General features: G+C 34.2%; 1 protein-coding gene and 1 non-coding gene across 2 annotated transcripts in view; both read left to right on the top strand.

Annotated features, from left to right (window-relative positions):
• Positions 1 to 23,964, top strand: part of TTN (titin) — a 291,603-nt gene that overhangs the window by 160,305 nt on the left and 107,334 nt on the right. The window contains exons 160-190 of the mRNA XM_056110131.1: positions 108 to 191; positions 332 to 409; positions 542 to 625; positions 757 to 834; positions 1,222 to 1,308; positions 2,057 to 2,143; positions 2,616 to 2,693; positions 6,300 to 6,413; positions 7,849 to 7,917; positions 10,557 to 10,637; positions 11,499 to 11,573; positions 12,177 to 12,263; positions 12,742 to 12,804; positions 13,352 to 13,441; positions 14,275 to 14,325; positions 14,894 to 15,295; positions 15,460 to 15,738; positions 15,997 to 16,272; positions 16,410 to 16,549; positions 16,842 to 16,968; positions 17,060 to 17,323; positions 17,775 to 18,041; positions 18,189 to 18,452; positions 18,745 to 18,884; positions 19,062 to 19,188; positions 19,323 to 19,589; positions 19,714 to 19,980; positions 20,895 to 21,161; positions 21,252 to 21,391; positions 22,111 to 22,237; positions 23,178 to 23,320. Coding sequence (XP_055966106.1) covers positions 108 to 191; positions 332 to 409; positions 542 to 625; positions 757 to 834; positions 1,222 to 1,308; positions 2,057 to 2,143; positions 2,616 to 2,693; positions 6,300 to 6,413; positions 7,849 to 7,917; positions 10,557 to 10,637; positions 11,499 to 11,573; positions 12,177 to 12,263; positions 12,742 to 12,804; positions 13,352 to 13,441; positions 14,275 to 14,325; positions 14,894 to 15,295; positions 15,460 to 15,738; positions 15,997 to 16,272; positions 16,410 to 16,549; positions 16,842 to 16,968; positions 17,060 to 17,323; positions 17,775 to 18,041; positions 18,189 to 18,452; positions 18,745 to 18,884; positions 19,062 to 19,188; positions 19,323 to 19,589; positions 19,714 to 19,980; positions 20,895 to 21,161; positions 21,252 to 21,391; positions 22,111 to 22,237; positions 23,178 to 23,320 — 4,703 coding nt within the window. The remainder of the gene's footprint in view (positions 1 to 107; positions 192 to 331; positions 410 to 541; positions 626 to 756; positions 835 to 1,221; positions 1,309 to 2,056; positions 2,144 to 2,615; positions 2,694 to 6,299; positions 6,414 to 7,848; positions 7,918 to 10,556; positions 10,638 to 11,498; positions 11,574 to 12,176; positions 12,264 to 12,741; positions 12,805 to 13,351; positions 13,442 to 14,274; positions 14,326 to 14,893; positions 15,296 to 15,459; positions 15,739 to 15,996; positions 16,273 to 16,409; positions 16,550 to 16,841; positions 16,969 to 17,059; positions 17,324 to 17,774; positions 18,042 to 18,188; positions 18,453 to 18,744; positions 18,885 to 19,061; positions 19,189 to 19,322; positions 19,590 to 19,713; positions 19,981 to 20,894; positions 21,162 to 21,251; positions 21,392 to 22,110; positions 22,238 to 23,177; positions 23,321 to 23,964) is intronic.
• Positions 7,472 to 7,580, top strand: LOC130019818 (U6 spliceosomal RNA). Its single transcript, XR_008791891.1, has one exon. It is a non-coding gene; the product is annotated as a U6 spliceosomal RNA (small nuclear RNA).

Here is a 23,964-nt window from a genome sequence, read left to right as displayed (position 1 = left end):
AACAATATTCTTAAAAAAAATACTCTTTTCACTGTGTTTAAAAATCTTCTTTTCTTTATTGCAAATAAAGCCAATGACAGTGCTAAAATGAACTTGTATCTTTAAAGTGTATGAAGAACCTGAGGAAGTTGCCCCAGAAGAGCCTCCGGCTGAAGTTGAGGAAGAGCCAGAGCCAGCTGTTCCTCCAGAAGGTATTAGACCAGTTGCTAGGTTGCATTAGCCAATCTCTCACCTTTATATTCTGAAAATTCTTAGCAGTTTAAGCATTGTTGTGTGTGGCACTTTTCACACATCCTTACTGGTTCTAAGACATAAATTCTAATATCTTTAGTGATGGTGCCACCTAAGAAACCTGTCCCAGAAAAGAAACCACCTGCTGTTGTTGACAAAAAACCTGAACCAGTTAAAGGTATTTCTCTCTGCCACTAACTTCCCACAGAAGAATATCTTCTTATAACTTTATGTTCCCCTTTCCTACTTTCAATGCCTGCTTTCAGAGGCATTGAAACTATCAGCTAAAAATTACTAATATCTTTTAAAGTGCCTGAGAAGCCCAAGAAGATTGTTCCTGAGAAGAAAGTGTCTCCAGCAGTTCCCAAAAAGCCAGAAATCCCAGCTGCTAAAGGTACATAATGCTGTCTATCTTTTGATTGAAATAGATACCCTTAAACTCTTTAAAAGTATTTTGTTCTGTGTAAATGTTATGAATGTTTACTAGCAATTTTTCATAATGTTAAAATACTAATATCTTTAAAGTGCCTGAAGTTCCAAAAGATGTTGTTCCAGAAAAGAAAGTAGCTGTTCCCAAAAAACCAGAAGTTCCACCAGCAAAAGGTACATGTCCCTGATGAAATTTTCCAGGAAAGCATTAAACCTTGGTCTCAAGTGTCTTGGTGTAGAAACCCTTCTATTTGTCAACTCTCTTTGATTTTCAACTACAAAACTGAATGTTTAGGATTTAAATATTTAAATGTTTTTAAATAACAGCACTATTTAAAAAATAGGCATCTATGAAGAGCTCTGAAGGAGTTCACTAAGATGGTTTTTTATTCTTTATAGGCATACTGTCTTCCCCACTTATATCCAAGAACAGACTACTGACCTTATTGGGAATTTTGTTATTGGGTCTGTTTCTGGGTTATTTGGGCAAGATGTGAACTTGATGTGGTATAAATCCATATACTTCTGAACAACCCCTAAGTAAAACTAATATCTTTAAAGTGCCAGAGGTGCCAAAGAAACCTGTCTTAGAAGAGAAACCAGCTGTTCCTGTTCCCAAGAAAGTGGAATCTCCTCCTGTGGAAGAAGGTACAGGAGACCACTAACGAGCTTGATGTTTGTGCTTGTTTCTAATGTGAGCCTGCCTCATTCCATTCTATATTCACCATCTTTTGGTAATTTATTATTAAGTTGGCTGTCTTAATTATTCTAAATTAGTTCCAATCTCAAGCCAATTCTGTGTAATTTTTCCTACAAAGCTTTATAAGCTGTATTAAACAAAGCTTCTCTAACATACACATATATGTATATGTTATGTATATATGTTATATATGCATGTGTCTGTATATATAGATATATAGATATATAGAGAGACAGACAGACAGAGCCTGGCAAGCTCCCCGTGGCCTATTTGATATGCCAAATACAATAACGACAACAGGTCTCATTCCCCTGACCCTGAAAGAGCCTCCAAATGTTGGGAAAAGTCAAGTAAGAAGAAGCTGCTAAAATCTCAGGATGAGAGGAACAGAGATGTTACTGGTGCCCACTCGAGTACTTTTACGATCAACGGGATGCCAGTGTTACAGTGATACATAGGCAGTAGAATGACTCGTTAATGACTATAAATGATGTTAAGTACCAAAAAACCTTTAAAAGCATCCAAATCAATAGAAACAGAAGTCAGTGGATACAAGAGATTTTATCTTAATAAAACTAAGAAAAATATTTACTAGAACAAGAGAAAAATCAAGATTGCTGATTCCGGTGTTTGGCACATTGTTCGTTTTTAAATATTTTTTCACACACTAAATTATAGTTAACTCTATCTTTTAAGTACATGAAGAACCTGAGGAAATTGCTCCTGAAGAGGAAGAACCAGTTTCTGTTGTACAAGAAGAACCAGAACCCCCACCACCAGCAGGTACAAGACAGGATCCAATGGGGGTGCCCCTTGCTTTATTTGTATGTCTGTTTTATGCCTTCTTTGAGGAAAAATGTCAGTGTTTTATCTCCTTGAAATTTTACCTCATTGGCAAAAGCAAAATTGACAAGACAGTAGAATGACTCGTTAATGACTATAAATGATGTTAAGTACCAAAAAACCTTTCAAAGCATCCAAATAAATAGAAACAGAAGTCAGTGGATACAAGAGGTTTTATCTAAAGAAAACTAAGAGAAATATTTACTAGAACAAGAGAAAAAATCAAGATTGCTGATTCTAACGTTTGGCGCATTGTTCATTTTTAAACATTATGATTGTAGACCTTATGGCTTTGGTCTACAGCACTTTGCAGTGTGCATCTCAAGAAAATCTGTGTGATCATTTTTACTCACTTGCTTTAAGCTTTTCCATTTTAATGATCTGTTTCTAAAAGAAATGACTATCTTTTAAGTGCCTGAAGAGCCCAAGAAGATTGTTCCAGAGAAGAAAGTTCCTATCATCAAAAAACCAGAAGCTCCACCTCCTAAAGGTATTTGCAATAAAATAAATATTTGCTTCATTTTTGTGTCACATCTGAGTTTTCTCTTTCCATATGTATTGTGCAGTATTTTGTTTTGTCAAGTCTGTTACAGTGTTGAGTATACATGTCAAATCTACTGTGTATATAGAAATTTTATAATATTAACTACTACTAATATCTTTAAAGAACCTGAGATGGCAAAGAAAGTTGTCCCAGCAAAGAAGGTGCCAACTATTAAGAAACCAGAAACAACAGCAGGTAAATGTATTAATGTAATCATTGACATATTAATTGTTTTAATAATTTAACATCTTAATTATTCTATATCTTAAAACAGTATATGTTGTCTTCACTAGAGATAAAATGTCATTGTTTTGTTTCACTAATTTTAATGCTGCTCTATTTATTATAGTTTATTCTTATTTTTCGATGTTTTTAAATACTATCTTTAAAATAAAACTAATATCTTCAAAGCGCCTGAAGAACCCAAGAAACTTGTTCCAGTAAAGAAAGAACCTGAACCCATTACCAAAAAACCAGAAGCCCTCCCCAAAAAAGGTACCTACTGTGAAGAAAAAATATTTATCTCTATACACTGTCTTAGTCTTTCAATAGAAGTTCTTAGGCTAAAAAGTAGTGAGTTTGTGCAGACTCACATTCATATGGAACAAAGAGGGAAATAATGAGGGCAAAAGGAGAAAATAAGACAGCAGAGAGGGGGAATGTGACTCAGTGGCTAGTGGTAGAAAAGGCGTCCTCTCAATAGAATAGAACAGTTCAATTCAGCATAGTACCAGGAACAAGACAGTGTGTTCAACAGAAAAGAGCAGACCCTGACCTCAAGCAACTTAAATCTTGATTTTTTCTTGAGAGGAAAGAAAAGTACAGCTTAATTTTCTATAGAAAGCAAATAATCATATATTTGAAGTGTATATAAAGGGCAATTGAAAGTGTATATAAGGCAATTAACTTACACCAGTAAGGGGAGATCAATTTCAAGCAGAGACATCAGGGAAAACCGTTTTAAAAAATTTACATTTTTATGGAGTCTTACATGTAGCATTTGAGAAAATACTATCTGAGGCAAAAGAAAAATAGTATTGAGAAACAGAGAAGAGCCTAAGAAGTTTAAGGACAGGCACACTTTTGTATTATGGATAGGGGATCTTGAAAGACAATTTTGAATATGAATTTGAATATGAAGACTTTTGGAGCTCTCTTGGATCCTTATATAAAGCATGTGCTTTATCCTGGAGACAATCACAAGTACCACAGTTTTTAAACTGATGTATAATAGGAGTTGAGCTTCAAAAAAATAAATAAATAACTGTCATTAGCTATGGGAAGACAGTTTTAATAGCAAAGAATTATTGTAGATATCTAAAGTTAAGAGTTGAACAGGGTGCCAGGGATGTTGCTTAATAATAGCTGCATCTGCCATGCAAGGTGCATGTGTGAGGCTCGGGCTCCATCCCCAGAAACACACACACACACACACACACACATACACACACACACAAATAAGTTCTATTAATAGTAGTAGAAATGAAAAAAAGATTATATCTGTGGGAGATGAAGACTAACTTCATGTCTAAACAGAGTAGTTAGAAATCCAAGATGATTAGAAGGCCTGAAGCTAAACAAGCCAAGAGAATGGCTTATTGGGTCTGTGACAAACTGATATTAGAAAGGACATAGTGAATTCATTTTTACTTTAAAGTATGGAAGTTAGGAATGTGCTCCTGGAGTTTAGGAAAGTGATCTGAACTAGGTGTTGTTCTAAAAGATACTCTCATGGAAATAAGAATTAAGAATGGAGGAATAATTGCTCAAATAAAGAAGAGTAAATCTATAAAGTCATCAACGTTATACCAGTGGAAAACACCTGCATTCGCACTTAGACAAAAGAAAAGAAATAAAGCAAACTGGAATTTTCACTTATAAAACCATTATATCCAAAAGGGTGTCATGCCTGTGAGGTCATTTGTCCCATGAAGTCTTATAACATGTTATTCTTTGCCCTATATTCTTTGCCTGCTCTTTGCACAATCTTGAACATCTCAATTCTTAGTTGTAAACAAAAAACACTCTCTTTAAAGTGCCTGAAATGCCCAAGAAAATTGTCCCAGAAAAGAAAGTGTCTGTTCCTGTCCCTGAAGAACCAGAGGCTCCACCTGTCCAAGGTACAGAATTGCACTATAAGTCTTCATGATCTTGCTTTGGTTGTAAATGGGTCTTGTGTATATTTTGTTTGTGTTGTGTAATGAAGTTTGATATTTGAAAGTCATCTGAATATTGAAATCAAGTTATTTGTTGCAAGTTAAAAGTTGCAATATCCTGAATATAGTCAAAAATAAAATACTATGTTTTTTAAGTTGAAGAGTCTCCAGAGGAAACAATACATGAAGAAATAGAACCCATAACCATTGAGAGAACAGTGACTCCCCCTGATGAAGGTATATAACAATATGTAGTTTTTTATCTTTTGAAAACTTTTTTTAGAAATAAAAATTTATAATAGGGTGACAGTAAATGTGAACGCATTTCAAAAGATGCTTGCTTCATTTTAAAATATAGCTATACTTCTGAAATAGATTTTTAAAATTTAATTAATTGTTTTTTAATTTATTTTGTTTTGTTTTTGAGCTGCACCCAAATGTTCTCAGGCTTTACTCCTGCTTTTCTGTTCAGGATTCATTCCTGACTTGGATTTGGAGACCATATGCAGTTCTGGGATCAAACCCGAACTGTGTAAAGCAATCTCCTTAGCCATTGTACAATTTCTCCAACTCCTTAATTTTTGTATTGATTCTTGGTAGTAATTATAGATTCCAGAGTGCCATTTACTAAAATAAAACTGAAATATTTAGTTTGGATTCTCCACTATAACCAATGCCAAATTTTAAAGGCTATTTTATATGCCATCAACATACATTAAATAAAATAGTCAATAGAAAGTTTAAGTATAAGAAAACAGAAGGCTTCTCTCTTTGTAGATAAGTATTTTGTGTGCATTGTGTATGTATTTTTGGTTTCATGGCTTTTATAATCTTTGCACCAATGTGAAATTTTCGTTGTTGAGTCTTTGTGAAGATATCTCATATCCATTGTCAACATTCTTTAAAGACCTTGAATCTGAAAAATATGTTGAGCCTGAAGAATCTGAACCTGAACCAGAACCAGAAGAAATACCAGTACAAGGTATCCAGTAATTGGACTTACATCTTCATTATCATATTCTTCATCTTGAAATACGTGTGTTTTATGTTGTTTACATGTATAATAGTCTCTTTGCATCTATATGTAATATGTTTTTTGTTGTAAATGTGCGTATCATTCTTAAATATTTATGTAATTTGTCCTATTTATCTTATGTCTCTGTGACTTATATGGGTGCTTCCTTTGTTGTGTTTATCGGTGTCCTTATTATAGTTCACATAATCTTTGTAACAATGTTCTTTTTTATGTTTTATGTTGATTTTTTATGTTTTATATTGGGTGCTAACACAATATATAATCTTTTTACATATATATAAATTATTATTCAGCATACTCTATATCCACATAGTAATTAACATGGGCATATACTAACACTCCCAAAATACTCTTTTTAAGAACCTGAACCTGAAAAGAAGGTGATTGAGAAACCAAAACTCAAACCAAAGCCCCCAGCTCCTCCTCCTGCTCCACCTAAGGAAGATGTAAAAGAGAAAATGTTTCAACTTAAAGGTACAAAATGCTACTTCCAAAATTTTATTAACTTGCTTCAAACTTCTTCCCAGTCTATCTGAAACAGCATTTGCAAGAAATTTGCTATTTTGGAAAAGTGTGTAATTTCAGACATAATCTGGCTGTGGGAATGGCATAAAGGCATAGTTTTGTGCTGTCCTAGAGCCCTGCAGTGCTTTGTTAGAACATGACTGCTGCCCCCAAAGCAGAAAATGCATTTTTTATTTCATCCTGGATTTCTGTAGGCAGAGGCTTTACAGCTAACTTTCTTATATAGAGATGTTTTTGATTGTTTGTTTGTTTGTTTGTTTAATTTCAAAGCCTGATTACTTGCTTGTCTTTGGGATCTTAAGCATGTGGAATGTGTAAGAAATCTTTACAAGGTGTTTTCAATTTTGCAGCAGGGAAGTTATAACAAAAGTCAAAACTGTTCTTAAAGAATTTATATGCTTTAAGATATATTACAAGTAATATATTTATGCATCCAGTGACTGGTATGTGTTCATATGTCAAAGTTGCTGCTTCCAGCTTTTTTAAAAAAGACCTAATGAAAGCTCTGTTGTGTTCTGTGTTGATGCTCAACATAGCCAGCAAAAAGGGACTATAAATACTTCTGATATCCAGCATCTCTTCTCATTGCTAAACTTCCTTTTATTCTTTTTGCATTTATATAGTTCTTGGAATTGACGTAACACTACTTAGTTTTTGAAAGAATATCAGCAGAAGCATATTGCTCTTTTTATCTTTTAAAATACTGTCTTTGTGGCATCATAAGTTTCTCCTAATTAAAATTATCTGTAATCTTGGAGGAGCACTTTTTCCATGCCTATCTATATAGTAACCAAACAACAATCTTCTAGAGTTAGACTTTGCTTCTGGAGGCTCGTGTCCCTCTTTAATCCTTCTGATGGATTAGGGAGAATGTCCACACTTTGAGTCAGAGAGGAAAATGTTGAAATTTCATGAAGACTATGCATCTATTGATCAATACTCCCCAAGGACACACACTTAGATATATTGTCCCTTGATATGAAATTTATACTCATAGGAAATTTTTTGTTATCACTCTGGCAGCACATATATTAATATTGGAATGATACAGAGAAAATTAGCATGGTCCTGGCTTAGGGATGACATGCAAATTCATGAGATTTGTTCTATATTTTTTTAAAAAAAGGCTCTTCTTCCTATAAAACTAAAAGTTACCTTTACTCTTAGCCAGACTTTAATTTACTGTTCAACTTTTGGCAAACTTGCAGTCTGTTTTCATGGTCTGAATGCTTCTTGTATGGCTTGGATGTTCTTTGGCTTTGGCTGTTATTGATGCTCTTAGTTATAAGCAATGCTTGGTTTTAATTTATGAGTCAGTATTTAGTAATTAACTTCAAATTTGCCTAAATATACAAATAATGAAAGTAAGTCATATTCTTTAAAGCTGTTTCAAAGAAGAAAGTTCCAGAAAAACCTGAAGTTCCTGAAAAAGTGGAGCTTACACCTTTGAAAGGTATTTCAGTCTGGAAAATGCATTCATATGCAGTTTTCCTCTATCTGACTTCCTGCTCTTTCTACCATCTACAGGGTTCTTTTCTTTTGCTTTTTATTTTTTCAGTACTCAGTTGTTTCATTCGTGTCTTATATTTCAGTAGCTTTCATGGTTCTGGCACATGCATGTTGCTTTCATTGTTTCCCATCAACTTCATTTATGAGATGGTTAGATATTGTTTATTTTTGTCTCATTTGTGTCTTTTTGCCTTTTTCAAAACTTAAATCTATCACAGTTTACTCATTAGCTGATAAATCTTTGATGTGTCACCTAACTGATAATATTTTAGGAAGTATTATATGCAGGATAAATGTCATATCTTCCTTCTACATTGTGAAGATGATGCACAGAGTAATATTTTAGGAAGTATTATATGCAGGATAAATGTCATATCTTCCTTCTACATTGTGAAGATGATGCACAGAGTTTTCCTCATGACTTTCTTGTCAGTTTCTTCTCTCTGACTCCTAGACATTCTTTCAGGTGCACCTATCTTTTCTTTGGGGAAATTTCATTATCACTGAAAGATATTTTTCAAAATTAATTTTTCTTTGAAGGATATTTTCTCATCTAAAAGTATGCCCTAAAGAAAAAAATGTGGATCATAAAAGAAATCATCCATCTAAAATAAAATTAAAATTTATAATAAAAAGAGTAGGTAGTTATATTCCATTTAAGAAAGCAACACAATGCTAGGGCCCAAGGAATAAGTGATTTTCAGGTCTGTTGGTACAAAGGATTATCAGAGCAACACCTCTCTTGTTCTGGTGCCTGGCAGGTCATAGGTATCAAACAATGGCCTCAGGCTGTGTGTATCAGAGCTCCAGAGAGTCCTTTAGGCCCAAAAGAGAAATCAACGTTTCTAATTCTAAAAATTGAATCTGTTTTTGATTCATGCTACAGTTTTAGAGGGAAAAAATCATTAATCTAAATACACTTTTTCCTAATGATCTAAAATGAAGATTATAAAAATAATGTTACTATGGATATTACCAGCAAGTAGCTGATAATAATAATTCTACTAGCTAATAATAAGATAATATAAATCCATTCAAAGACATTTAAATGTCTTATAATGACTTAAAAATACTACGTTAGCGTTTCCTGCATCTGAGCTTCAAATGTCAATAATACATGTTAATAATACTATGGGTAAAATGCAGATATATGTTTTTACTAAGTCTGTTAAAAGTAATGGGTATTATGCCATACCACCTTAAATTTATTGCATGATCTTCTCTTCAGATTCAGCCAGTGAAGTAGTTATCCATTAAGAAAGTTGGTAGGGAATAAAGGTGTGGCTCATACTTTGCATACATGGATTTAGGATTAAACCCTAGAACTGAAAGAAACAAAAAGTGAAGAATATTGGTAATTTTAAAATAGTATGGAATATCAGCACGTTTTATTATGAACAAAAATATTAAATGTTTATCTGTGAATTTTTGCTAAAATACTTGATAAGAAATCTTTACTTAAAATGAAACATTTGCATATTTGCCATTTGTATGTTAAGTTTTTGTAGTTATATGAGGTTGTCTTCATTATAAAAAAAATTAACAATGCTGTCTTGTTTAAAGCAGCAAAATGAAATTTTATAGAAATACATAAGAAATTTGGATTTCAAGGTGGTGAACAAATATTAAGAAATGTGAGAGAAATCATGTTTTTAATTATGTTATAATTGAATCAGTGGTTAAATAATCAGAAAGTGGGGTTGGAGCGATATCACAGAGGGTAGGGCATTTGCTTTGCATGCGGCCTACCCGTGTTCGATTCTCAGCATCCCACATGGTCCCGTGAACACTGCCAGGAGTGATTCCTGAGTGCAGAGCCAGGAGTAACCCCTGTGCATCGCCAGGTGTGACCCAAAAAGCAAAATAAATATAAAAATAATCAGAAATAATTCATTTATTTCCAATTCAAACCCATGCGGTGGTTATAATAATAAGATGCTATTCTATATACTAATGACATTACTATGCACAATATTTGCTAAAGAAAAGGAAGAAATTTAGAATTCTTTGGGTCTTCAGTCTAAATGAAAATACATTTTCTTATCTATTAAACATAAGTTTATCATCAACTTTCAGATTCTATAGCTGTATAAATTTGAATTAAGGTTATTTCATAAAAATGACCGTAAGAAAGGCTAACACTCTCCTCTCATCAATAGAGTACCTGGAATCATATCACTTACGTCTACCAATACATTTTAACATAATTAATAGTAGGATTTGATTCATCTACTACTGCAGGTGTGGACTAAACTGTTGTCCAAACCCCTGTGTTAGAGTGAAAGATTTACCAACTCAGTATAGACCACTGTCTTCTACGCTCATTTAAGATAAATGTATTTGCTTTCGATTAATACAGTTGAATTTCATCAAAAGGTTATATAGAAGATATTTTCAGAGGAAATTTTTAAGGAGAACCTAAAGTATATTGTTTTTAATTTTTTATATTTATATACAATAGAAATTATTGATGCATTATAATGAATTAGTTTTCAAATAGAGTTTTTTCTTGCTAAAGTTTGTTTTTTATATAAATTCACTTCTATTCAAATTTCAAAATTTAAAATCATATTCTTTTAAAAGTGCCTGAAGGTGAAAAGAAAGTTCGAAAATTACTTCCTGAACCTAAACCTCAACCAAAGGAAGAAATTGTTCTCAAAAGTGGTATAGTATTTTTCAACTGTTATATCACTTTTAAATATACCCAAAAAACTTTGAAAGCTTGCAAAACTTTTCTATAACTTCTTAAAAAAATACATTTGCTTGTTTATCAATTTATTGAAAATTATGAAATTTAACAAGAATCATATCTTTTTTAAAAAATAGAAATTTTGTGAGTATTCAAAGTATTTTGAAATTTGTAATATTAATATATGCAACTAAATTGATGCTATTCAAAATTAATAACAGTCACTGTTAACTGTTATTTTTATAACCAAATTTTGTAGTAAAATGCATTATACTTTTTAAGTACTTTTAATTACACCAAACCATATAAACTTAAATTCAGTAGTTGATTCTAAAATGTAACATTGGAACCCCACAACTAATAACAATTTTTAAAAACTGAACATTTCTTTACTACTAATAAAATATTAAAGAATTAGAAATAATTTAATCAAATAAAGAACCTCATTTTAAAACTTTACATAGATTAACTGATTTATGGGCTATATTTCTTTAGATATCATCACTTGAATAATTTTTTACTTATTAATTATTTCTCATTAAATTGCAACATTGAATTATTATTAGACTTTGTTGTTATTCATTATTTATTTAGTGTTTGAACAGCTACCTATGGAGAAATCTAGTAACAATGTGCTAAGATTAACACCAAAACATTTAACTTTTTTAAACTTTGTGTGTATAAATTTTCATCCCCAGTGCACCATCTCACATGCTTTGCCTTTTTCTTGCTTTATTTTTTTTCATTTGTCATCACATTATTTTCATTTGTTTAACTTATTTGACATCTTCATTGGCTTGTTTTGGTTTACATATAAACCTTTTTTGTCTTTTAAGTACTAAGAAAAAGACCAGAAGAAGAAGAGCCTAAAGTTGAACCTAAAAAAGTAGAAAAAATTAAAAAACCTACAGGTAGGAATCTGAGCAATGATTTGTGAAATTATTTTTTAACAAAATGGACATTTAACAAAAGGTTTATCTTGTAAACATAGTAACTATAAATATAGCTTCATATTTCATCTGTCATCTAGTCTGTTTTCCATACTCTGCTTGCTGTTTTAACACGTTATAGAAATTATCAAATAATTCATCTATTTATCATCTCTTCATTATTAAATTATTACTTTGCCACTTAAGTTCTTTTAGTAGAAGTTAATATGGGATAACCAAGTTCGCTCAGGTGTAGCTTTTTGGAAAGATGTCAACAAACATTTTATAAAAGTTTAAAGTTTTTACATGATTTTCGTAATGATAAACTATTCTTAATCAGTTTATTTATTGGGAACTAGTATGTAAATGATTTAAAGTTGATAGTGTTGGGGAAGAAGTGGATGAAATAAAGGACAGCTAAATAAATTCTGAGAGTGGAGAAGAGAGCATAGAAAATTATAGAACATGGGGATTCTATAAACCGCTTTAAAAGCAGTTTGATCTCTTCATATCAAATCAGTTGATATCTAAGTATGTCAAATCTTAAACTAATTGTAGACAATTTTTTTTTTCTTAAACTACCAGAACCATCACCAAAAGCCGTTGAAGAGGTTGAAGCCCCTCCACCTGCTGTTACAAAAGTGGAAAGGAAAGTTCCTGAACCAGCAAAAGGTACAAACTTACTGGCACTTTCTCTAAAAATTCTAAACAAATTTTTCGTGTATCTCATATGCACCACTTAACTTTTCTTACCTTGGCATTATGATTTGGTCATATGATCTTAATCTGGCACTCTTATCTGTCTTAATTTTCTTTAATATTTCATTCTTATGTACAATTATATAGTAATTGTTCATTTGTTAAGTTAATGACTTTTACACACTAGGGTAAATGTTTTTATGGACAATAAGAGAAATACCATTAGAATTAATAGAACTACTTTTCTATAATACAGTAAAGTAAATTACTATATCTACTACATTGTCAACTATTTTGTTTAAAATGCAAAGTAAACCTAGATCAAATACTTGATCTGGTGACTATATATGTATAAATTCTAATATCAACCAACATGTGTTCTAACTTTGGCTTGACTTCAAAACCTTTTAAGATATCGCAATGATTTTCTTATTACTGTGAATTGTTTTAGTGCCTGAAATTGAGCCAGCAATACCTCTTCCTGCGCCTGAACCAGAACAAAAGCCTGAGCCAGGTAAGCAAGCTATTCTCAGTGTGAACCACGTTTCCCCACCCCCCATGCATCACACAAATGAAATGTACCTTATAAGATAAAGTAGAAGACAGTATACAATACTGGAAATGATTTCTAATGCCCCAAGATTAATAGATATAGTAATATAAAATTTATATTCTATTCTCTATGTAACATGGAATATAGGATTATATAGTACATATAGAATAGAATAGAATTTTAGGTTCTATTCAATATATTAAATATGAATAGAATTATATACTATTCAGTTATATTCAATTATATTATGAAATAAAAAATAAATAGAATTTTATTCTATTCATTATATCCTATTCACTATGTTAAATATGTTGAATCATACTAACTATATTAACTATGTTAAACCATACTGTTGTACATAGATTATCTTATAATTAAGATGTTCGTCTCAAGAAATAGCTACTTAATTGCCTTGAAATTGCCTCAGAAAAGACAAATTGGTCACCAAGTGAGATTTCAGTAAGGACAGGCAAGTGGATGTATTGATGCAATGGACTTCTCTCTACAGAAGTAAAAACAATTAAACCACCTCCTGTGGAGCCAGCGCCAGCTCCCGTGGCTGCCCCAGTGAAGGTGCCTGTAGTTGGAAAGAAAGCAGGTATTTCTTCAATCCATTTCTTTTTGCTTATTTGTTTTGCTGGCTTCATAAAGGCAAGCATTCTTTGTATTGAAATATAGATATCTTTTCCGCTGTGGGGATTCATGAAGAGTCTTTGATTACATTTTCTTCCACTGATCTTTTCATTTTGTTTTGTTTTGTCTTGGAACCCTACTCCACTGTGTTCAGTGGTTATGCTCTGGGGGCTACCAGAACTCAAACCCCAATATCTCACAGAATAGATTCATCATGCTTTTACTTAGAATGTACACTCCTATTTCTTGTAATACTTTTGATATTAAGTAGTAAGTATGTTCAAAGCTGATGAAAATGAAAGAGGAAAATACATTGTCCGAGGACATGTTTATAGGAATATCAGGGGACTTAAAATTTCCTTATGTGCCTGTGAAATCATTTCTCATTTTATTCAAAGAATATGTATTGAGAAAACAGTAAAAAATTCAAAATATTCTCCATAGAAGTTATACAAATAAAGCAATTTTATCTATATATATACATATTTATAATAAAAAGCATAACTAACCCTATGTGGTTTACTGCTAAGCAGGAATAAGTCTGAAAATGTTTAAAGGCAGAATGCTGGGGCTGGAGCAATAGTACAGTGGGTAGGGCATTGCCTTGCCCACGGCCAACCCAGGTTCGATTCCCAGCATCCCATATGGTCCCCCGAGCACCACCAGGAGTAATTCCTGAGTGCAGAACCAGTAGTAGTAACCCCTGTTCAGTGGCAGGTGTGATCCAAAAATTTTTTAAATAAAATTAAATAAATAAATAAATAAATAAATAAAGGCAGAATGCTCTTTTCATTTCAGAAGCCAAAGCACCCAAAGAGGAAGCTGCCAAGCCAAAAGGTCCCATCAAAGGTAAGACTTATTTTCCTGTAAATGTGTTATCACCTTGAAAACTATAGTCCAAAGAGAAAAAAATTTTAGAGCAGCCCAAGGGAAAAAATCAAAACTTAAAATAATCTCCATGGTTCCTGGGTCTACTAAAACTAATATGTCTTCTGATATCTCAAATAATATATCTTTAATATTACTCATGTGGGTTTTATATTTACCAATTTTAGTTTAGCAAAATGGACTATTTACTTTCAGGGTTTTATTCTTTATCTGTTTGATATATCTACATGACAAAATGATTAGACATTGATCTAGACATTTTATACTTGGATTTGAACTTGGGCAAATAAAGATTATTATGGATTTATTCCTTAAAATCATTTATTAAAATATCATGAGAAAAACATTTTCCCGTGTGATAAAAGGTAGTATGTCAGCTGACTTTTCCCCTTGTTTCTGCTGACTAAACTAAAGAGTTCTCTGGTCCTCTCATTGTTTTATCATTAATCTTACTCAGCAGGGAGCCAAATATGCACTTTCTGAGCTTCATATAAATGCAAAAGAAACTTTTTGTCTTCTTTTGAATCAGGTGTAGCCAAAAAGACTCCTTCCCCGGTAGAAGCTGAAAGGAAAAAGTTAAGACCTGGAAGTGGCGGGGAGAAACCTCCGGACGAAGCTCCATTCACCTACCAGCTAAAGGCTGTGCCACTGAAGTTTGTAAAAGAAATCAAAGATATTGTCCTAACTGAAGCTGAGTCAGTTGGCTCTTCTGCCATCTTTGAATGTTTAGTCTCTCCCTCCACTGCAATTACAACATGGATGAAAGATGGAGGCAATATCCGTGAAAGCCCAAAGCACAGATTCATTGCAGATGGTAAAGACAGAAAACTGCATATCATTGATGTTCAACTTTCTGATGCTGGTGAATACACCTGTGTTTTACGTTTGGGAAATAAAGAAAAGACATCCACAGCTAAACTCATTGTAGAAGGTAATTTTCTGTCTTGTGAATCAGTCTCTATTAAACATTAGCACAATGAACTTCAGCAACTTTTATTGTAATTTTAGACAAAATTTTTTCCAGTTTTATTTCATTGAAAATATTGTAGATATTGGAAATTCTTATGAGAGTTTTCATACTGAAATTCTCCACAGAACTGCCTGTGCGTTTTGTAAAAACACTTGAAGAAGAAGTCACAGTGGTCAAAGGGCAGCCATTGTACTTGAGCTGTGAGTTAAATAAAGAGCGAGATGTAGTCTGGAGAAAGGATGGAAAGATTGTGTTGGAAAAGCCTGGCAGAATTGTGCCAGGTGTCATTGGCTTGATGCGGGCCCTCACCATTAATGACGCAGATGACTTCGATGCTGGAACATACACTGTTACTGTGGAAAACGCTAACAACCTGGAATGCTCATCCTGTGTCAAAGTAGTAGGTCGGTACTATGCTGAGAGTTGTTGTTCTGTTGATTATAATTCCAAGAAAATGGAAGAGAGAATTTCACTTCCCAGTAATAATTATAGAAAATCAGCAGTCTCATACATTAGTAAAATGTCAATGTAAATGCTAACGTATACAATAGTAGTTTATGTCCAGGATTGAGAATTATCTTCTATTGTTGAAATTTAGTAAGGAAGTGTTGACATAACTTGTTCATATCATAATTATTTTTTCTAATATCATTTTTATACAGAAGTCATTAGAGAATGGCTGGTGAAACCCCTCCGAGATCAGCATGTGAAGCCCAAGGGTACAGCTGTTTTCACCTGTGATATAGCAAGGGATACTCCAAATATTAAATGGTTCAAAGGATATGATGAAATCCCCCTGGAACCAAATGATAAGACTGAGATACTGAAAGATGGAAATCATCTATACCTCAAAATTAAGAATTGTAGGCCAGAAGATATTGATGAGTATGCAATAGAAGTTGAAGGGAAAAGATACCCTGCCAAACTAACACTTGGAGGTATAAAATATTACCTTTTGTTCTAAAATAATGAGTTATATGTCCATGAAGCAAAATAATATGCCCCCAAAAAACGATTAAAATAGCATTGTTAGATTATTGAAATCATTATGGTATTTTATCCCTGACCAATACAGATCGTGATGTCGAATTACTTAAGCCAATAGAAGATGTTACCATTTATGAGAAAGAAAGTGCAAGCTTTGATGCAGAAATCTCAGAAGAAGACGTTCCTGGAGAATGGAAACTGAAGGGAGAACTTCTAAGGCCCTCACCTGTGAGTAATTTCCCATTTTATGTTGTTCATGATAAAAAGTAACTTCAACTATATTTTACATATTATTTGTTACAACAATAATGGAATTACTTCAGGCAGCTAAAGTCTCAAAAAGGCAAGGACATTTGGTGCATTATTTTTGTACAATTTTTAAAAATTTTATTACCAAACATTTGTACTTACTTTCATTAGTAACTTAATCTTAAAAACTCTACGGAAATTCGTACTTGGAGCATTTCCCCTTTAGGGAATTTATGTCATTCAAATGCTAACAATATCTACTGTTTTTCAGACTTGTGAGATCAAAGCAGAGGGTGGAAAACGTTTCTTGACTTTGCACAAAGTCAAACTGGACCAAGCTGGGGAAGTCCTTTACCAGGCCTTTAATGCAGTTACAACTGCCATCCTGACTGTGAAAGGTACGGGCTTTTAGAACTCACAGAGTGGGTTTGACATCCCTTCACCTCTCTGCATTCTGAGAAATCTTATTCCTGAATGTTTGATTTTCAGAAATCGAACTTGACTTTGCTGTGCCCCTGAAGGACGTCACTGTTCCAGAAAAGCGACAGGCTAGATTTGAATGTGTTCTTACTCGAGAGGCAAATGTTATATGGTCTAAAGGACCTGATATAATAAAGGCATCTGATAAGTTTGATATCATTGCTGATGGAAAGAAACATATTCTTGTTATCAATGATTCTCGCTTTGATGATGAAGGAGTCTACACTGCTGAGGTGGAGGGCAAGAAGACCTCAGCACAATTATTTGTTACAGGTAAGAACTAAAAAGAGTCAAGTATAACATCTACATACACAAACTGTGATGTTATTAAAGTTAGAGCCCCAAGATGTGAGTGGTGTGTATTACACACAGAGAAATGTAAAGCTAAATCCCTAAAATTCTGTAATATTGCAAAACAGTGATAAACCAATAATTTTTTGGCAAACCAATGATAAACCAATAATCTTTATTTTTTTTAAAGAGTCCAACTTTTAATCAATGACCTATATGTGGCAGTTAACACCAAGACTTTAGTTACACCAAAATAAACTTTTATTGCCATCAAAATAACCCCCTTGATTTTTTTCATAGTTAATAGTCCCATTTTAACTGATCAATTAATAAATGCTCTGTGATATGGATCCATTTTACCAAGGCAGCTAAATGTGGAAAACTGTGCAAGGGAAATTGTGTTTCTGAGCATATTATGCATCTCTAATTACAGGTATTAGATTAAAATTCATATCACCTCTTGAGGATCAAACAGTGAAAGAAGGTGAAACAGCAACTTTTGTTTGTGAACTTTCTCATGAAAAAATGCATGTGATCTGGTTCAAAAATGATACCAAACTCCACACGAGCAGAACAGTACTTATCTCATCTGAGGGAAAGACTCACAAATTGGAAATGAGAGAAGTAACACTGGATGATATATCTCAGATAAAAGTTCAAGTTAAGGAACTGAGTTCCACAGCACATCTCAAAGTCTTAGGTAAATGCAGCCAGCCATGGCTACAGGGTCAGATATGGAAGGTGGGAGGGGACAGCAGTTAAATATTTTGCAACCTTATTTTGCAGCCTAAAACGAATAAACTTTAATTTTCACATTCTCTGCTTATCTACTGAAAATCTTTGACAGAATCGGATCCTTACTTCACTGTGAAATTACATGACAAAACTGGAGTGGAGAAGGATGAGATTATTCTGAAATGTGAAGTTAGCAAAGACGTACCAGTGAAATGGTTCAAAGATGGGGAGGAGATTGTTCCTTCACCCAAACATTCTGTCAAGACTGACGGCCTGCGCCGCATCTTAAAAATCAAGAAGGCTGACTTTACAGACAAAGGCGAATATGTGTGTGACTGTGGCACGGACAAGACAAATGCAAATGTTACTGTTGAGGGTAAGTGCTCAGAAATCCTCAACAAACCCTATCTGAAACGACAGTTTATTTCTTCGACTGTTTTACTCAGAATAGGGGGTTTGTCGGCCACGCTGGTTGGCGACACAGGGTAATGCTCAGTTCACTCCTGGCTCTGTTCTCAGGGTTGAATCCTGGAGGTATTGGGATCAAATATAGTGTCAGGGATGGAACTGGAAATGGCTGCATACAAAGCAGGCACCTTAACCCTGTCCTTTCTCCCTGGACTCTCTTCAATTTGTCCTCACAAAACTTTGTAATTACCTAATTTCAGCTCGACTAATAAAAGTGGAAAAACCTCTCTATGGCGTCGAATTGTTTGTTGGTGAAACAGCTCGTTTTGAAATTGAACTTTCTGAACCAGATGTTCATGGCGAGTGGAAATTAAAAGGAGAGCCTCTAACTGCATCACCAGTAAGGATTTTCTGCTCACAAGTGTGGGGGTGGGAGGAGCTTGCTTGATTGTTTAAGGTGGAAAAGAAAGGTGCTTCTGGTTTGAAATCTCTGAACGATTTTGATTTGCCATGGCACTACTGATAACTTATTCTTTTCTCATTCTTTCTCATTCTTTCTCAAACTTACTCTGACTAGGACTGTGAAATAATTGAAGATGGCAAGAAGCATATTCTGGTCCTTTACAACTGCCAGCTAGATATGACAGGAGAGGTCTCCTTCCAGGCTGCCAATGCTAAATCTGCAGCCAAGCTGAAAGTGAAAGGTATGCTCTGCCTGACAGCCAACCGTTTTAAAAATTACTATCTTTGTTTAAAACTTTCTCATGAGATCCTGAATTGATCAGAGTTAAAAGTGGCAGCATGTTCTAACTTTAATCACGTCATCCTCTCCTTTCAGAATTGCCACTTATCTTCATTACACCTCTCAGTGATGTTAAAGTCTTTGAGAAAGATGAGGCAAGATTTGAGTGTGAGGTATCCAGGGAGCCCAAAACATTCCGTTGGCTGAAAGGAACTCAGGAAATGGCCAGTGATGACAAATTTGAACTTATAAAGGATGGCACTAAGCATGCGATGGTGATCAAATCAGCTGCTTTTGAAGATGAAGCAAAATACATTTTTGAAGCTGAAGATAAGCACACAAGTGGCAAACTGATCATCGAAGGTCAATATTTAATCAGGCCACCTCTAAAATATTATTATTATTATTTTGCATTTACTTTTACACTTTTGCCTTAAAACTCTGGAGTTACTGATCTTTCTTTTTTAATCTTTCTTTTTTTATATAGGAATCCGCCTCAAATTCCTCACCCCACTCAAGGATGTAACAGCTAAAGAGAGAGAAAGTGCAGTATTCACAGTGGAGCTGTCCCATGATAACATCCCTGTTAGCTGGTTTAAAAATGACCAGCGCCTACACACCAGCAAGAGGGTCTCAATGCATGATGAAGGAAAAACTCATTCAATCACATTCAAAGACCTCTCTATAGATGACACCTCTCAAATTAAAGTAGAAGCTATGGGAATAAGCTCAGAAGCTAAACTCACAGTCCTTGGTAAGTGCTTTTCTTCATCCAATTTTATTGCATTAGATTCAGCAAAAATTTGTGGAAGATATATAAAATATCCTTCTAATTGTTACATCACAGAAGCTTAAAATAACACATTTCTTATCAGGCTTATTTCTGAAATATTTTTATCAAAAAATATGAGGACTTGAAACTAATGAGGACTTGGGCTCACAATTAAGGCAGAATTCAGGCTCTTAACTAATTATTGAGTCCATGCATGTTTAACATATGAATATAATTGCATGTAAAAATAGAATATATTCCTATCTCCTCACCTTTTAAGAATTGTTTTAGGGCTATGGTATAGCTTAACAGTAGAACATTTGCCTTGCAGATGTGAGGCCTTTTATTTGATCTCTGGTGCAGCAAAATTAATTAATTAAAATCATTTTTTAAATGTTTTTCAAGTTTCTAGTAATAGAGAAGACAGAACTGACATTTTAATAAATATCATGGTTTTCTTGTTCCCTTAATATGAATCAGAATATATAAGCAGCCTAATATATTTAGAAACTGTTGAAAATCTCATTAATGTAGGAAAACTAATAATGTCAATCAGAGACCTTAAATATAAACTAGAAATAATAGATTTGGTAAGAACTAGAAATATAACTAAAGTATAAAGTAATATGTAATTTCATTTGAAGCTAAATTTTAGTATTTTTCAAACTATAGTTAATAAAATACCTCAGATATAATATAGATTGACTAAACTTGATAAATCGCAGGCATTGATTCCCTTTCTAACATTTAGAGAACTACTGAAAATAATTTATTAAATGAGTAAAAGTTTGGTATAATTTGAAATATACCAGAATTTTGTGAGTTGCTTCCTAAACTTTTCAAATCTTTTGTTCCCATAAGGTCTAATAAAATTTTTTATTCTACTTTACTTGCAGAGGGAGATCCATATTTTACAGGCAAACTCCAAGATTACACTGGCGTAGAAAAAGATGAAGTGATTCTACAGTGTGAAATTAGCAAAGCTGATGCCCCAGTAAAATGGTTTAAGGACGGAAAGGAAATAAAGCCATCTAAAAATGTTGTTATTAAGGCAGATGGCAAGAAGCGGATGCTAATTCTAAAGAAAGCCTTAAAATCAGATATTGGCGATTATACTTGTGACTGTGGAACTGATAAGACCTCAGGAAAGCTTGACATTGAGGGTAAGGAAATTTCCATGAATTTCACAATGAAGCTGCTGGGGTTATTTCGGCTGGAGGCTAATGACATTTGCCAACCCTTCACTTGTTTAGATCGGGAAATTAAACTGGTGCGACCCCTGTATAGTGTGGAAGTGACAGAGACGGAGACAGCTCGCTTTGAAACTGAAATCTCTGAAGAGGATATCCATGCCAACTGGAAACTCAAGGGAGAGGCCCTGCTCCAAACACCTGTAAGGCTATTTCTGAGCTTGTCAACACCTAGATGAGCTGTGTGAGATAGAAAAGGACAGGCAAAAAGTCAGAGTGCATGCAGGGCAATTAAAACATGGTATCAGGTTCTCTATCAGCCAACGAGAGACATTAGGGTCTGCAAATGAGCTCAGACTGTCATACTCAAATTATTTTGATTCAATATGGAGGGTACAAAACTAGGTATTCTCAGATATATTAGTTGTTTCATGGAGATGCAGCTAAAATAAACATCACTGTCATGATACTACTTGTAACCTTTATTTTTTACACACAGTCACACATACATACAAGAGCTTAAAATTATAAATCACCTCAAATGGATTTTTTAAAAAGATTTTATTAGTGAAACACTAATTTTTTGCAGACTTACAAATTTTTGTAAGTTGCAGACTTACAAATTTTTGTGCTTGGGTTTCAGTTATACAATGATTGAGTACCCATCCCTCCACCAGTGCCCATTCTCCACCACCAAGTATCCCTCCCACCCCACATCTCCCCCATCCCACCCTACCTTTGTGGCAGGGCATTCCCTTTTGTTCTCTCTCTCCTTTTGGGTGCTGTGGTTTGCAAAAGAGGCATTGAGTGGCAATCATGTTCGGTCTATATTTCAAGTGGATTTTAATACTTTCTTTAATTATTATTTTGAAAAATTATCAAAGAAAATGATTTCTTGGGAACATTTTTCCTTTTTGTACAGGATTGTGAGATCAAGGAAGAAGGCAAAATACATTTCCTTATTTTGCACAATTGCCGTCTGGACCAGACAGGTGGGGTGGATTTTCAAGCTGCCAATGTTAAAACGAGTGCCCACCTCAGAGTAAAACGTAAGTATTCTGTGTTTCTGTTGAAAATTTCATATATAGTTTTGCAGAAATTCATATGACTGAAATTATTTTCTAGAAAACATAAAGCACAGAAACTAGCTTTTCTTCTGTTTTGCAGTGGGATGGATGACGTTGGGCTACATCTAGCAGTGTCCATGGTCTGTGCTCAGAGATCAGTCCTAGAGATGTTCAGGGGACCAGATGCAGTGCTGGGGATAAATAAAACGGGTTGCCCTCATATAAAGCAACCATCTTAACCTCTACACTATATCTCCAACCAACTGCTGGATTTCTTATATTTACTGCTTTGACGTTTTATTATACAGTGGTTCAAATTCTGAAGTTTTACAAATGCCATGAGTCTTGCCTTCTGAGCAAAATAAAATTAAATTAGATTCTCCTGATTTTTTTTTTACTCAGAGTAGAAATACACGATGAAAACCCAACTCAAAATCTTTAGAGACCACATCCCTTAAGTGACTGTACAACTGCAGCACTATAAAGGAAAACTGCTGTGTGAGCATTTTAGAAACAAGCACGAAGGCGGGGGCATAACATTTTTGGAAGGTGCAAAGTGTTTGATTGATATGGACAGGCTATGCGATTGAGGGGCTCTTGTCCTCTCCCAATCAGAGTCTTGGTTATTTTAGAAGTCACATACCTTATGTAGCAAGAGCAACTTGACGCCTGGCAGAAGGACAGATGCAGCGGAAATTTCTCTCTGACCTTGAGCATCAGAACGAAAGGGCCCCTACAAATATCTGCTCTCCAGCCGCCAGCTCTCCCCTTCTCAGCACAGGGCCATGGGAGTTAGATACCGGCCAGTCCTCTGGCACTTTCCTTCTTGAATAAAGCAAACATGGAGCTTGATAACTAAATCTCCATTTGTTCTTTTGGAATTACAAAATGAGTAATCCAAAGCTGTTTCCTTCTCGTAAAGCGCGGGTAATTGGTCTTCTGAGGCCTCTGAAGGATGTGACGGTGACAGCAGGGGAAACAGCCACCTTCGACTGTGAACTCTCTTATGAGGACATTCCAGTGGAATGGTATCTGAAAGGGAGTAAACTAGAGCCCGGAGATAAGGTAAGAAGCAGGCCTCTTTTTGCCTGATCTTTCTGTTCCTTTTTCTCATGCTTTTAGTTCTTGGTATCTCCCCTGAAATGTTCCTTATTCTTTGTTCTACCTTATGTCCTCTTTACTCCTTTCTCCCTCCCTGGCCCACTCATTTCCACTTCCTGGTGATATTACAAAGATTTTTCAGTTTTAATTTATGTTAGTAAGATAATCTTAATTGAAATGATAATTCTGAACTGAAAGTACAGTTAAGTTTTTGCTTTTTGAAGAACAAGTAAAGACTCCTTAGCACTCAGTAAGAGTTTGCTTCACTTGCAGACAGGGAGGATCAACAGTACTTATTGGATGTGCTGAAACAGAGGTGGACTCTAAGTTTTATGATGAATCCTCTTCATGCTATCTAGTGTTCTGCATAGAAGGGGATTAAAAGGGGAGGACTGAAATTCCATTTCAGGCAGTAGATCAAGTAGTTGAGATAACTTCTGGGTAGTTTTGCTCTTCCAGCATTTCTCCAAAGTTATTTTTAGCTCTCAAGTGCTTTGAGCCATGTAGATTCTGGCACACAAGTGGCTTCTATTTAAAGTGCAACTGATGGTTCAGACAGAAAATAAGGGTTCTGTAGTTACACACATTTAAGAACAGATAGACTTGAA

Source organism: Sorex fumeus, unplaced genomic scaffold, assembly GCF_029834395.1.
Source record: "Sorex fumeus unplaced genomic scaffold, SorFum_2.1 ptg000009l, whole genome shotgun sequence".
Lineage (NCBI taxonomy): Eukaryota > Metazoa > Chordata > Mammalia > Eulipotyphla > Soricidae > Sorex > Sorex fumeus.
Note: the sequence above shows the minus strand (reverse complement) of the source record. Positions and strands in the feature narration are given on the sequence as shown.